At 37.1% G+C, this 15,498-nt stretch overlaps 1 protein-coding gene across 4 annotated transcripts in view; it reads left to right on the top strand.

The window, feature by feature from the left end:
* The window catches only part of grik3 (glutamate ionotropic receptor kainate type subunit 3), a 140,112-nt gene that overhangs the window by 68,460 nt on the left and 56,154 nt on the right, over positions 1-15,498 (top strand). For all 4 annotated transcript variants that reach the window (XM_058746118.1, XM_058746120.1, XM_058746119.1 and 1 more), the window contains exons 5-7: positions 3,095-3,148; positions 7,163-7,333; positions 13,912-14,055. In XM_058746118.1, the coding sequence (XP_058602101.1) occupies positions 3,095-3,148; positions 7,163-7,333; positions 13,912-14,055 (369 nt within the window). The remainder of the gene's footprint in view (positions 1-3,094; positions 3,149-7,162; positions 7,334-13,911; positions 14,056-15,498) is intronic.

Raw genomic sequence — 15,498 nt, 5'->3', positions numbered from 1 at the left:
TTAAAAAATTACTTAAGAATTGTCATAATTTCAACTTTTTATCTCAGAATTATTTATCATGCCATTATAATTTATCAAAATATTGTATTATGTTGTGCAAATGTACTTTACAAAATTGGGCTGTATACGTCACACAGACTGTATACATACGCACTGTATGCATATTTAAGTCTTTAGAGGACAGCCCTTAAAATAAACCAGATTTGACTAATTTGAAGTCTCTGCCTCTTACTGCACCACCTACTGGTCATTAAATATTTTTCCATGGTCAGCGATGTTGCCTATAGTATAATTAATTAATTAAGTATGATTTAAGTGTCTAAATACTTACTGGGGCCATTATACGAATACTACTTTGTATCTTTTATTAGCCTGAAAAATAAAGACATAAAGACAATTCTGGGATGTCAGTTAAAAACTTAGCAGTGTAGTTTTGAAAGAAATTAGGAATTTTTATTTATTTTATTTTTTATTTTTTATCCAGTGCTATAGATGTGATGGGAAGATTTAGGTCGTGCGTTCACAAACTTGTCCTTGCAACAAAACAAAAGCTCATCTGATAACATCGCAACTGCTATGGAGAATGTTTACCACAGGTCAAATGGGGACTGAATATGTTTTTCTATTTATATCTAAGAGAAAACACTGTCCAAGCAGCTACTGCTTTAAACCTCGTATGTGTTTCAAAGGCTCTCCAGATGATATTTTGCTCTTCATTTCATTCAGCGTTGACGCCCCTGCATGTATCTTCCAGTTTAACTGTAGGCTGTATTATTTCACATTTGAACTTATGAAAATGTTGTGTCATTCTCTGTGGCCCAAGTCCTCTTAATAAGCTTAGTCCTGCGGTCACCTGTCTACAACCTGTCTGCGGCTCGTTTTTCTCTGTCAGCCTCTCCTGAACTTCTGTCGGTGCATGTACTCCCCCTCAGGCCAAAGAGAAATAGGAAATGCAGTCGGACACAGAGTCTGTCTGAGACGTCTGTGGGCTAAATCCCAGAAGTCTTTAAAAGGCAGTCTATGCTTGTGGGTGTGTGTGTGTGTGTGTAAGAGAGAGAGAGAGAGAGAGAGGGACTGCAAGATATAGAAAGTACAGGCACAGACATAGAAGGGGCTATTTCTGCAACCCATTGTAAGAAATGAAACCATTTCTGACTTTTTCACAAACTTGAGTGATTACGGTCTAGAAGAGGGAAAGAGCTCAGCATAACCTTGAGTTTTCCTCACGGCAGATGGCATAATTAAAGCATACATATGAGCACCAAGGGAAAAGTGAGCATTTGTATGAACATTGAAGGAAATGTATTGGGAGTAGCTATGACCAATGTATAAAGCAATCATTATGTTTGAATACAGGAATTGGGTCCTATGATTGCCACGATGTAGAAAATTTGAACAGAATCATGGAATCCAGACATAAAAATGAAACCGTATAACCCAGAATGCCATGGAATTTGGCCAAATTTAGATGAATAAATCAAAAGTAGGGATGTACACTTTTTAAAATTGCAATATGGAATTGTGTTTGTTAATACTGAAGCACACACACAAAAAATAATAATATCAATGAAATATGTGAAATATGATGTCTTCTTGTTCCACGTGTCTTAGTCTGAATGAGCAGCACAGTTACAACTACAAATAATGTAAACAGTAGCTGCTGTATATTATTTGCAAAAAAAAAAAAATAAATAAAATAATAATAATAATAATAATAATTTGACTACATTTTAAAATATTGCATTTTAAATAAATCTGATGCATCCATTATCACCATTTTTAATTTTATATTTGTATTTAACTATAAACATAATCCAGAATATAGAGATTCATAAATAATTAAATAAATAAAATACATGCATACATAAATACAAATAAACGACACATTTCATATGGCAAACTGTACGAATTCAGTTGATTAGACACACTTTTTGATTATTAACTAAACCATTAGACAGAATCCTGAAAAAAACAGATTTTGAAGTTGGACAAACACACAAACAAATATGAATAGAATAAAATAGAATAGAATTTGGGAGGGATATGGATTTCATAGGGCCCTGTAGAAATAGTAAATTAATTTTCATCCTCAGGTCATTCCAAACATAGAACAGGTCAATCCACATCCATATCACCCTGCAGCCCAAGACCGGTTGCCCATGGAAGCTAAGCAGGGCTGAGCCTGGTCAGTACCTGGATGGGAGACCTCCTGGGAAAACTAGGTTGCTGTTGGAAGAGGTGTTAGTGAGGCCAGCAGGGGGTGCTCACCCTGTGGTCTGTGTGGGTACTAATGCCCCAGTATAGTGACGGGGACACTATACTGTCAAAAGAGCACTGTCTTTCGGATGAGACGTTAAACCGAGGTCCTGACTCTCTGTGGTCATTAAAAAAATCCCATGACACTCATTGTAAAGAGTAGGGGTGTAACCCCGATGTCCTGGCCAAATTCCCTCCACTGGCCCTTGTCTATCATGGCTTCCCAATAATCCCCATCCACTTGATTGGCTCTATGACACTCTCTCCTCTCCACCTGTAGCTGGTGTGTGGTGAGCGCACTGGCGCCGTTGTCCTGTGGCTGCCGTCGCATCATCCAAGTGGATGCTGCACACTGGTGGTGGTTGAGGAGAGACCCCCTCATGAGTGTAAAGCGCTTTGGGTGTATAGCAATACACAATAAAAGCGCTATATAAATGCTTCATTCATTCATTCATTCATTCAAACAATTTTGTCGAACATCCCCTTTCACTTCCATTGTATGCGAAAGATCAGCATCAATATTCTTATCTTTTATGTTCGGTAGAAAAACAAAAGTCATATTTGGAACAGCATAAGGGTGATCTCTTGAAGGGCCCTTATCGCTGCTAAAAGCTAGCTGCGCTAACTGTTGTGCTATATGATACAAGAAACACAGATGGAGAGAGACGTAATAAATCAACAGAGTTGAATAGTTCTTCATAGTTCCGCTATTTTGATTCGATTTAATTTGTTGTCATTGTCTGTGTTGGCTGCCACAATGATTGCTAATTACTCTGACATGACATAGTGACCTTTTTCATTGTTTTTTTTTCCTGCCCCACCCCTCCTCTTCCTCCAGGCCCAGATGATGGGGATGATGACAGAGTACTATCACTACATCTTCACCACTCTGGTAATGTACCGCTGTACTAACGGCAAATTGAATGTCATTTGTTCTTGTGCTGCTCCCACTTTATTTTTTGATGAATGGCTTTTAATTGCAGATGAGCTTTGGATCCAGTCTGCAATATCAATTCACTTGACAAAACAGCCTTAATGGAGTTTCCGCCACCCCAGTGTAAACATTAGCCCTTCCCTCAAGCTCATATCAGCAAAACGTCTTTGAAAAGCCTTTACAAAGGCAACAAAGTGATTGACAACTGTGTTCCACCTCTGGATTGTGAAGCTCAGAAGTTTAAATTGCAAATCACTGTTTTTAGAGATTTCCTCACAATTTCTCTTGAACAGATTTTGGCGCTGTTGCTAAATCTAGTGAGCCGACTACAGAGGGCTCATATAATACATATTCAGAAAGCTCTGCTGCTATTTCAGTATTATTTATAGTATTTCTTAATAAACTTATATGTTTATAGTTAGTTTTATTTATTTATTTTTTTAATTATTATTATTAGTATATATATATATATATTACTGTATATTTCTAGAAGGCTTTTTTATTTATTTATGTTATTATTTAAACTGATTCACTTGGTTTTTGGGACAGAATTTGTGTGTCCTTGTAATGCACCGTATATGTCAAGCATCTGAGTTATGAGTGAGGTTTACTGATCCTTGCTAAAGGCTTGATTACTACCCAACACACTGGAAACTAATCAACTGTGTGTTTTCATTAGATTATTACATTTTTTTTCTGCCCATGTGAATTGATCTATATTTTCACACATTTATCATTTGTTATGATAAATAGACCATAGCAGTCACCCTGAGGAGATATGCAAGTTGAATTTCACTGGAAGACAATGCAAACGAATGCACTCCATATGATTCAACTGTGTTATCTGACTGCAAAATGTGATCTTGTTAGTAAATTTAGGTATGTGTGCATAAAATATGGTTCTAGAATGTGCATTTATATATGATTGCACAGAAACTGTTCATTTATATATGGTTGCACAGCAAATGTGTATATATGTGCTATTTTATTTTATTTTTTCATTTATAAAGCTGTGGATTTGTCAAAACATTTAGGCAGTTTAGGCATTTATACTAAGTGTAAAAATAGTTGTAGATAAGTGTTTACACCAAGTATAAATAACATTGTTCTCACAAAATGCAAATGGCCATAGATGTTATTCAGTGTAAACAGAAGTAATTTTGTGTGTACTGAAGGTAAAATATCTGAGCAATAGTAAGCAAAGTTGGTGAAATTGGCTTTTGGCAACAAGGTTGCTTACTTTCGTAGACCCTGCCTTTTTATTTACACTTAGCATAAATAGCTGCTGCCAAAAAAAAACGAAAAAAAAAACAGAAAAGATAAATAAACTTTAAAGGAGCCGTTTCTTTTAGAAGTGTCATACCTAATCAAACTATGCATTCAGATCTGATTATTTTATATGCAAAATATATTTTATATATAGGCAACTTTTAGTTTAGAAAAAAAAATGTTTGGCGACAGTGCTGTAGCAAATTATATGTGCTGTATGTAGGATTTTGACTCTACTAAAGCATAAAAATACCATAATATGTTTGCAGATATTTAAGAAACATGCTAAGTTAACATAATTGTTTATCTGAAAAACAATGCTACAGTCAGTTATTCTCCTTTGAAAATGTGCATTCCGGCCCGGAATGTCTGTGTTTGTTATAGTTTGTGCCCACTGCCAGTTTACCCAATTGTATTTCAGCACCCCGGGTTGCCAGTTGGCGGAAAAGACAGCGCATTTAATTTCATTCATCATCATGGGCGCTCGTTCCTGTTAGTATCGTTAATCTGGCAACCTGCGTGTGAGTCAAGTCTGAGGAGGAGGGGCCTGGTGAAAAAAAAATTTCTCCAATATTTTGAATTTGGACTGCAATACATAGTTCAATCCTACATACAGCACCTTTAAGTTTGGTCAGTCCAAAGTACCTTCTGCTTTAGGATCTCTAAATGAACTGTGTGGACTTTCCAGTAGGTGGCAGCAAGTGTTGTTATGAGTGAGTCATGAATCATTTATGCAACCCATTCATTCAAATATGTAGATTCATTCAGAAACAAAGCACCTATGTCTTTGTTTGGAACTATTTGAAACTTTCGTTGACGGAGGAAAACTTGATAAACTGGCAATATGGTCTCATGTAAGTTTCTTTCTGCATCTCTGACGTAGTTCCACAATCCACACATGAAGGATTTTGTGACAGTCCTTGTTTTTTTCCTTCCTTGCTTACATTTTTATATGTTGAATTGTATAATGCAATATCACTACGTCAATGACAAGCTCTTTGCCGGTGTGATATTAGTCTGGATTTGAACCCAGGTGTCTTCAGTGGGTAAACAGCACTTTCCTATGTAAATGAAAACTAATTTAATTATTGCTATTTCATCATTTCTGACAATTTTATTAATTCTGAGATGTACCTACTAAAGCATGAAAAGTCAACAGCGATGTGTTTGAGATAATAGATCACAACTGTCCTCAGAACAGGCCATCATCATTCTTGCTTCCTCACCTATAAAAGGTCTTAAAGGCCTAATTAATCTATAAAGGCAAAGTAGTCATTTGTTTGTGTACTTATTTTCAGATTGTTTTGAAACAAGGTAGCAGTACTAAGTTATTACTTTTTATTACTATAACAGTGTGTCTTAATCACACAATCAGTGTCACCTTATCTGTCTTTGTGTCATTTACAACATCCATCGTACAGTATATTAAACGCTCGTTTTTCTCCCACTCTAAATATCCATTCTGCAGCTGGATTTTTGTTGTGGGCGAACAACAATGTTGGGTTTACATGACATCATTTTGCTAAGACCTCCTGATCTAAGAAATAATAAAATGAACAATGTATCTATTTTCGTAATGGTATTTTTTTTACAATAATCCAACTAGAATTCCACTGCATTCTAAGCATTTGAGCATCGGTCATCGCTTATACACTAATGCCACACTGATACAGTAAAAAATTAAGATGGAAAAAAGCCATAAAACAGACTTCCATCGTAACATCTACATTTAACAAGAAATAATTTATGTTATAGTTCAAAAAGTGCTGTTTCTCGGGGCTAGCAGTTTTCTGCATGTGTTTTTCATGCTTCTCTCCGAACAGTTCCAGCCCCACAGGGTGTTAATGAAATAGTCTATTATGTTCTACCACATTCCTTCACCACCCCCACCTTCCCAACATGTTTGGCAATATGTAGGATGGTACAAGAAACAGAGCGACTGTTCTCAGAATAACACTCCAGACAATAGCATGCGTAGTGTGGGTGTGTGTTGGTATTGTTCTAGAGCGTTAATTAGCCTCAGCACATTACGGGAAGTTCTTTCAATGAACACGGTCTTGCTCATTTTGCCATTCATTCTCAGATTTACAGAACCCCGTGTTAGACGGCTGCGCCTTTTGCTTTGACCTCGTAAGACGAAAAGATCTCGATTAATTTACACTTAATCTTAATGCTATTTTCCACCCCAGCAATTTCATTTTCAGAGTGTTTCATCCCACATCACTGCATTGAGAATGTGAAATTCGGATCCTTTTTTTGGAAGAATCCACACTGTTAAAATCATTGAATGCTCAGACATAGTGATACATTTCAGTGTCAGGTCGGCATTCAGAGCGGTGTGAAGTGTTTACGGTTCAATTCGCTGGATGGGAGCAATGAAGACCGGATTACAGAGGAAATAACTGTTTCAATCAGCTATTGTGCGAATGACTCCTGGCTCACTGTCTATGATATCATACATGCTGGCACAGAGGTGTACGTCCTACTATGCTTCATCTGGCTGTACCCAGGCGGCCTGGAAAGCACGGTATTATCCTTAATCTCTTTTATTTTTGCTCTGTCTATCTTCTTTTTACCCCCCCTCCCCTCTATCTGCTGCTTTTATTAGGGGACAAAGAGACAAGAAGCCTCTCACCCAGCAACAATGAAGCTCGATTCAGCCTGGTTAAATGAGATCTTTTCTCTCTCTTGCTCTTCCTCTAGGATCTCATGGCCATAAACCTGGAGCCGTATCGCTTCTGCGGTGTCAATATGACCGGCTTCCGCATCCTAAATGTGGACAATCCTCAGGTTGCCTCCATTGTGGAGAAGTGGTCCCTTGAGAGGCAGATTCCCCCAAAACCAGACTCCGGTCTCCTGGAAGGGGTCATGACGGTATGCTTCCATTTTCTCCCTGAATATCACTGCCAGCTAACCAAAATAGAAATGCCAAATTAAACAATGGTGCAAAAGCTTTGAATAGGTTCCACTTTCACTGTAACCGATGTAATCCATTGCTGTACTTATTCAGTTAATCCATACTCTTAACCTTTAACCTTTAAAGGAGCTATTTATTTCTTAACATATTCCAAGACTTTGAACTGTTTCAGATGGATTTGATGTCTGTAATAATAATAATTGCCATAGTTGAGACTTAAATACAGTATCTGCTTTTATTTGCTAGGTAATAGAATCTTTTAGACTGCAGCAGTTCAGATTTAATAATCCCAAATGGTATGCCTCATGCGCTGCCATTGTTGAATACCATAATATCAAAAAGACTGGTTTCAACTGTATGGCTTCTGTGATTATCTATTAATCTATTTCACAGTAGTTCAAATACTCCTGCGCTGTTCTGTAGAATTTCTGTAGAAATTAAAAAAAAAAAAATGCATTCAGTGCTACCATTTACTCTAAACTGGCTTTTTGTTTCATACATATCAACGTGTACTGCTTGCTACAACGTGTTTTTTGTGCAAGGTTCAAAACTCTGGCATTCGCATCTTATATGGTATTATTGGATCTGCAACAGCTAACGAGACTGATGTGAGACATATAGTTCCTATCACATCCATCTGTGTTTTGAATGTTCAAAATATACCATTGCAACCACTCAGTTTAGTCAGTCCAGCTATTGACTGAAAGTACTTTTCCATCTCGTCTAGTGTTCCCAACTCTCTCATAATATCCACAGCTCTCAAATCACAACTACTTTTTGCCTGGTTACAAGAAGCCTATGGTAAGGTCGATATAAAGGACATCTCAGTGAACACTTGTCCTCCTTCCTGCGGACACGCTCGATCTAGAGTAGCTCACATTGCCTGAACAATGCACACTTCAAGCCCTCATCTCTCCAGAAGATTGTTACAGTAGGATGTGTTAGAGACTCGGCAAGTGGATGGTGTACCAGTTATTTTTTTGCTTTTTATTCATTGTCCAAAGTGTTTGCAGAAAGAATCAGTCTAGTAGCTGTTGCTTTATGGCTGGTGACAGTAGCAGAGCTGGAAACTAACATTTTGTTGTCTATATTGAGTATTTTGGTTCTTGCTTGGGTCATGAGGGTCAGCGGACAAGCATTCTTGTCTCTCTGTGCATGTCAGTTCTCAAAAGTTATATGTCAAGGGTGTCCAATCCTGCTCCTGAATGGCCAGCATCATGCGGATTTTCCCAACACATTGATTACCTGGTTCAGGTGTGTTTTAAACTGGGGTTGGAGCTAAATTCTGCAGGACAGTGAAGTTCCAAGAGCACGATTGGACACCCCTGATATATGTTAGAGGGAATGTTTTAAGTGCATATAAAAAAAAAAAAAGAACTCTTAAAAGTTCAGAGGGGGTGCTAAAAACTAATTAAATTGAGTGAAAGTAATGAACGCCTATAAGCTTCAGCTATCTAAATAGCATGCAAATTCAGCCACCTTGTGTTTTTCTTTTTCTTTTTCTTTTTATATATACAGCAGCTTCGAAAAAGGCATATTTTACTCTTTTTTTTTCTGTGGTATTAAACTTCTCATATGCCACTGTTATTAGCAATATAACTTCTAATAACAACTGCCAAATATGCAGAGGTGGACAGTAACGAAGTAAATTTACTTGAGTATTGTACTTAAGTACACTTTTTGAGTATCTGTACTTTACTCGAGTATTATTTTTTCTGGAAAATTGCGACTTTAACTTCACTACATTTGAAAGACAAATATCGTACTTTTTACTCAACTACATTTATATCAAGGTCCCCAAGTAGAAAGTCGTTATATGTAGCAGTTTTTACAATGAGTGCATTTTCAGATTCACTTAACTCTTTTTTTTTTTCTGCGAAAATCCGGCCTGCGATCTGCCAGGACCTTCCTGTGTTGCCAAGTCTTACAGTATTTCTAAGCCTGCAGTTTTCCGCCTAGCTTTGAATGGACATTTGGCTGATACTTGTTACGCAAATCTGGCAACCTCGGGATCTTCCCCGCTAAACTAATGTAAAGGTCCGCGCTACTGCACAGCTAAAAGCGCTCTAAAAAGGCATGTGTTAACTCATTAAAGCCCTTTGGAAAATTAACCATGTTTTTACTATAGTAACCATAACTATGGTATTTGCAGTAAAATCACAGTATCCACAAATTTACTATTATCTCACTATAGTAACCTATAGTTTGTTTTCTTTTCAATGTTTGCTTTGTTTGTCTAAAATGAACCATATCATAGACTTCAATATCTCTTTGAAAAAGAACTTTGTAACTTTTAAACAAGTATTATAATGAGTTCAATGTAGCTGTAGGAGTGTTAGATAAAAATAAAGATGATTATCTTCATTCAGTTGTTCCATTTTAATATGTTTTGTAACATAAACACTCTTAATTCCAAAGATAACACAAGCTAATCAGTGTATTCAGTAGGTTGCATTAGTAGCATAAGGTATTGTAAACATACAACAATGCGACAATAAAAAAATGCATTTACTTTTCACTTTTGATACTTAAGTACTTTTAAAAACATGTACTTCCGTACTTTCACTTAAGTAGAAATCTGTCTTTACAACTTTCACTTGTAGTGGAGTAGTATTTGACCAGTAGTACCTGTACTTTCACTCAAGTAAGGAAGTGGTGTACTTTGTCCGCCTCTGCAAATATGACACTTACAAATTAATACAATTTATGAACGCACATAGAAAAGAGAGAAAGTAGGGATTTTTTTTTCTTTGTTTTATTAATTTTTTTACACATACCTATTGAGTCATTTTATTCGGACCATCAAGTGTCAATCACTTTCAATTCCAATTGGCAGGAAAACATGGTAAATTCTAACCATTGTTTACAATAAATAAAGTGTCGAAAATTTATACAACTATTTCCACACAGTGGCATAGCGGATTTAGCTCGACTACGCCAGACTTCATACTTCCGCTCAATTTCATTTAGCTTCTGTACTCAGTCTGATATAGCAAACCATCTCCCAGATTATCTCCGGCTCCGCAGCAGCCGGCCAACCAACGAACAGAGGGCAGGCTGAGAGCCGTGACATAGACACTAAGCGCCGAATTTAAGATTGTATTTTAGATGAGATAATTTATCAACTATTACCAATCGTCAGCGAGAAACTGGGGAGGCCAAAGTCCGGCAAGGCGATAATTGTGGATGCGTAGATTTACTTCACATAATCTGCAAAAGTCGTTCACAGCCACCTTCACTCTGGTATTTCGCTCGATGGCTTTGTTTTCGGCGCATACCTGTGTTTACAGCGGAAGTTCGAGGCGGCTGAGCCGGTGCATAACATACGTCGTAACTAAACGTTATGTGATTGGCTTACGGGTACACCAATGATTTTAAACTTCAGACAAGCGCCCGCCCATGAGAAAGTAAACGCTTGTCAATTATGCCCTTCCAGACTCTGTCTACGAAGCAAAGCGAAGTAGCAGAGTTTGGTATTACCAGGCTATAGTGGACAGACACGCAGGGCACGTGCTGCTGTGGGGCCCCACGATAACCTCCCCATGCTGAGTTGCGTCGTATCATGTGTCGATAATAGCAGAGATATTGTCAAAAGCATCAAAAATGCCCAATATTAAGAGGATTTAGCATTTCCAATTAATATAGGCCTGTTACATTCTTCTTATTATTAGGCATATTATTATTATTAGGTTACTTTTATTATTAAATTAGCTACATTAAATTATTGCCCCGCCATGATGCGCTGTGAGGATAATTAAAGTTTAGGCTATTAGCTTACTCCTCATTGAAAATGTTTTTTTTTTTTCTGCTGTATATTATTTTATACAATGAATTATAAGCCTATAATTAAAATTATTAACACTGCAGTCATCAATGAAAATTAAGAGCAGCTTTATTTCGTGCACCGATTTTCAAAAACCTGTTTAACGCGAAATAAGTGTCAGTCCTCTGTCGTGTGTGTCATATGTTCCCGCCTGTTGTTTTCTTATTTGGTCATTTTCCTGTCCTTGTTAAGTGTGATTAGTTAAGTCTTGTCCAGCTGTGTTTTAGTCATTATCAGTAATTGTCATGTGTATTTAGTTCCTGCCTGTTTAGTTAGTTTTTGTCTGGTCTACTCGTTATTCCCCGGTGTTCCTGTCTGTGTCTACCTTGCCTTGTCTTGATGTCATCATTAAAAACTATTATTTTGAAGTTTATCCTCTTCTCGTGTTCCTCGTTCCTCCCTGCTGTGTGCACCATGACTGAAGACCAGACCTAAACAGTAAGTGGCGCCCCTTCACCACGTTTTGTTATTCGTTTTTTTTAAAGTCTTTTGTTTTGGTTTCTGTTTGTCTGTCTGTCCCGCGGCAAGCCCGCCGGCCACCGGGGCTAAGCAAGTTTCTGATGGGGCTATAGCCCCGTCAAGCCCCGCCCTAGCGCCGCCACTGTCTGCAGGACAGCAGCCCTTTAAGACTCTTATGAAATGCACATAGTTTTATAATACAGTATAACAGCAGCTGCAGTAATGCCACTGAATTGTCAATGGCTCTCTTAGTATCTTAGTTGGAGTACTTAATTTCTGTGAGAACTGAGTTCATTTTACTACTTTTGGAGGTGTGTAGTTCTTCTTAAGAATGCCATACATCAGAATATGTTTTAAGGCATTTCATAAATTTGCCTTTTTTTTTTTTTTTTTCTGGGTCATACATGCAGAGGGTGTTCAGCATTTCCATTCGGTTTAGAGAGGTATTGAGAAATGTTTTGGCAGTACTTGAAAACAAACGTAAGGAAGCAGTGTCTGACAATCCTTAACATTTAGCTGTAGCCTGTTTGCTGTAGATCGAGTGTGTCTCAATGGGAACTTGGGGTTGGATTTGGCTCAGAAGTATGACTTGGTCATGCAGAGATTGTGAAAAGAGATTAACTCCAGTCGCAGTGGTTGCAGATGCTGAAATGGTTGGAGGACTAAAATCTCCTCTTGTGCTGTACTTCCTTGATGGACCGTGCAGATTCCTTTATCTTTGCCCATCAAAATAAGAACTCTAACATATGAGAGATACAGGTCCCACCAAATTCTACAAAATGGTGGCACGACTCCTGATATGATACCACTGGCAGAGGGAACAGGAACTAATAATATATTATATTATTTGTCTTATGGAAAGAGTTTTTGGACAGTAAAGCACAGAGTTTGAGTTGGGTTTAAGTTGTAAAAGCTTACTGTCTAAGTGTAATTCTTATAGGGACAATTACAATTCATTAAAATTCACAACCGGTCTTTCACAATATCATACATTTGTAGATCATGGCAAACCACAAATGGCTTCTCACTACCACTGTATAAAAGAATAACTGTTTTCAGAAAACTGTGGTATTTTTTTATATACAACATTAACCACATTTAGTATATATTAATAATAATAAAAAAAACAAAAGTCCCATTATTCCTGTAATACAATAAAACAGTATATACATGTCTAATAACATTCAATATGGATATACCATATTTCTGCCAACACACCATGGTTAGTGTTAATAAATGTTACAGTAATGATAGTGTTACTACATGATAAATGTCCATAATAAATGTTCGTAATTTGTTGATTGAAACAACTTCTAACTGGTTCATTCATGCTACAAAGTTTCTTCTGTTCAGTCTCAATCTTCTGTTCAAGTTCAATCTGTTTTATTTGGTTTTAAATCACCAAAACATCTGGGGGTTGTAACAAATAAATCTGTGCTGAATTCAAGTGCTTCTCACTGGATCACATGATTGAGATCAATCCACAAATAAACATACCTGCTCTGAGTTCAAATGAGTACTGCTGTTTTGTTCCACTTTTGGAGCATTTGCCGTTTTATGTTTCTCATCAAAAATAGCAGCGCAAAATCAAAGACAGTTGGGCAACTTTGTAGCTATGCAAACAAAACTTAGTCACACCAGCATGAAGAAAGGTCATAAAATGTGACCATTTGTCGCAGTTTGAAGATGTGCAATGTGGAATCAAGCAATACATTGGATTCTGCAGTACAAATATAGAAACAATTAGTTGTCACTTATTCTTTAACATTTAGACATTCTAGCATTGTTCAGTTAAAGAACAATGAACAATGATGCATTACTAAAAAAAAAAATAAAGCCTTGTTCATATCAAGTGAAGTTCATCTAATTTGCAAATAAAGAACTTGCTTGTTAGTAGCTCACTATATTAGCACCCCTTATTAACCCTTATGCACTATCAAAACAAGTATGAACCCTGTAAACTTGGCCACGCAACAACATGAAAATGGTGCCTATTTCTTGAACCACAACCCCTTCCGCCTCCTCCTTCTCCAAAAACAACAAAACATGTACTCGTGCACACTGCCTCTTAGCATCAGACTTGAATCAAAGGTTGATGAGTTCTTTTCTACTTACATTTTGATTCAAGTGTGCTAATGGTCCTGAGCAGTGGCCCAGTTTGCTGTTTGACAAGGTTGTCAACTGGTCAGGTCTTGCACTCCTCCCGCTTGTCAGATCCTTTCAGCTGACATATCGCCCCCCTATTTATTCCAGACAGATGCTGCTCTGACGTACGACGCAGTCCACATCGTGTCGGTTTCTTACCAGCATGCGCCGCAGATGACTGTCAACTCATTGCAGTGTCATCGCCACAAACCCTGGAGGTTCGGAGGACGCTTCATGAGTTTCATTAAAGAGGTAATGACAATCGCTCATGGCAGTGCTGTCAAAAACACTTCAGCTCTCCAGAGACAAGATAAGATGTATAAGATATTGTTTAAATAACACAGTATCAGCTTCTCTGCTGAACACTTGTCACTGATGCCTGTTTAAACTCATTTTAAGAGGTTGTCTTTTTATTTTTGATTTAATCTGCATTAATTGTATACCCCCAAAAATATTAGATGTATTAGATTAGATGTTAATTTGAATATTTTAATGAATATTTTAATTTTCAATATTTTTAAATTTAATTTTAAAGAAAGATAGCTTAAGTACACTTTTCAAGTTTTCATTACAGTTTGGTAGGTCTGAAAGTAGAATCAATAGATACACAACTCAAATTGAAGACAAAATGCATTTGGTCAGTTTTCGAAATTCCCATTCCCGACCCCAGGATGTTAATGTGATAATTTATATTTGTGGTGTGAACTTGAAGAGAACTTAATACAGCCACTAAAATCACTTTGACACCAGTTGCTTAAAAGTAACATCAACAATTATGTTATTTGTGAGAAAATATCTAGACTAGCAGCCTTCATAAATGCCTTTTTTTTTTTTTTTTTTTTTGATTTTGATATGTAATGTCCGCCAAGGGTCCATAGAGATACTGCAGTAGAGTCTGTGGAGAATACATTGTATGGAAAAATACAGTTTTTAAAAATTGCATGGCATACCAATCAGTTGGAATTGATGGTAAACTGGTTACAGTAATATTCTTAAGTTATACAGAGAAAATCAAGCTTGTATTTTTTTAGTCGTCAACCAATATGGATTTTTCAGTGGTGGTTGTTGATATCTTAGGGAGCAGGGTGGCTGATGTCCGATATCTATCTATCTTTCTATCTTAATACAGACAAATTTTTGTGAATTGTTTACCTTGAAAAGTGTGCCTGTGGTATCTTTCTGTGAAATAAAGAACACTTGCTCCAATGTTTTTTTTATCAGTGATATTCCTATACATTTAATTGTGACCTAAATGTCCAAATACCTTTACCAATTAGTCATTAGTAAATACTTTTACTACTGATAAATGCTGCATCATTATTCAGAGGCAATCTTTAGTTTTAACGGTGGATATTACCTGATAAACAATCACCATTCACCATCCATTTTAATTGCCTCATTCAAGTGCAGTAGATTGCAACGAGTTTGTGTTCGTACTATTCTGGCCCTGCACTACTAAACTCACAGTGTCCCACTTTCTCATCACCGTGTGCTTCGCACGCAAATGTGCTCGTCATAATCAGCTCTTATTTCAGCTCACAAGAGAGACTTTGATTGGGACTCATAATAGGCAGATTAGAGTTGTTGAACACAGCTCTGTGGAGCGGAGTGTACGAGAGAAGAGCAAAATGAGGGCCGTAGAGTTGGCGTGGAGAGCATTGTCTCTCTTTGGCATAGCGGAGAACACGCGTTCCT

This window comes from Onychostoma macrolepis, chromosome 16, assembly GCF_012432095.1.
Source record: "Onychostoma macrolepis isolate SWU-2019 chromosome 16, ASM1243209v1, whole genome shotgun sequence".
In the NCBI taxonomy this organism is placed as follows: domain Eukaryota; kingdom Metazoa; phylum Chordata; class Actinopteri; order Cypriniformes; family Cyprinidae; genus Onychostoma; species Onychostoma macrolepis.
This window is presented reverse-complemented; position numbering and strand designations above follow the sequence as displayed.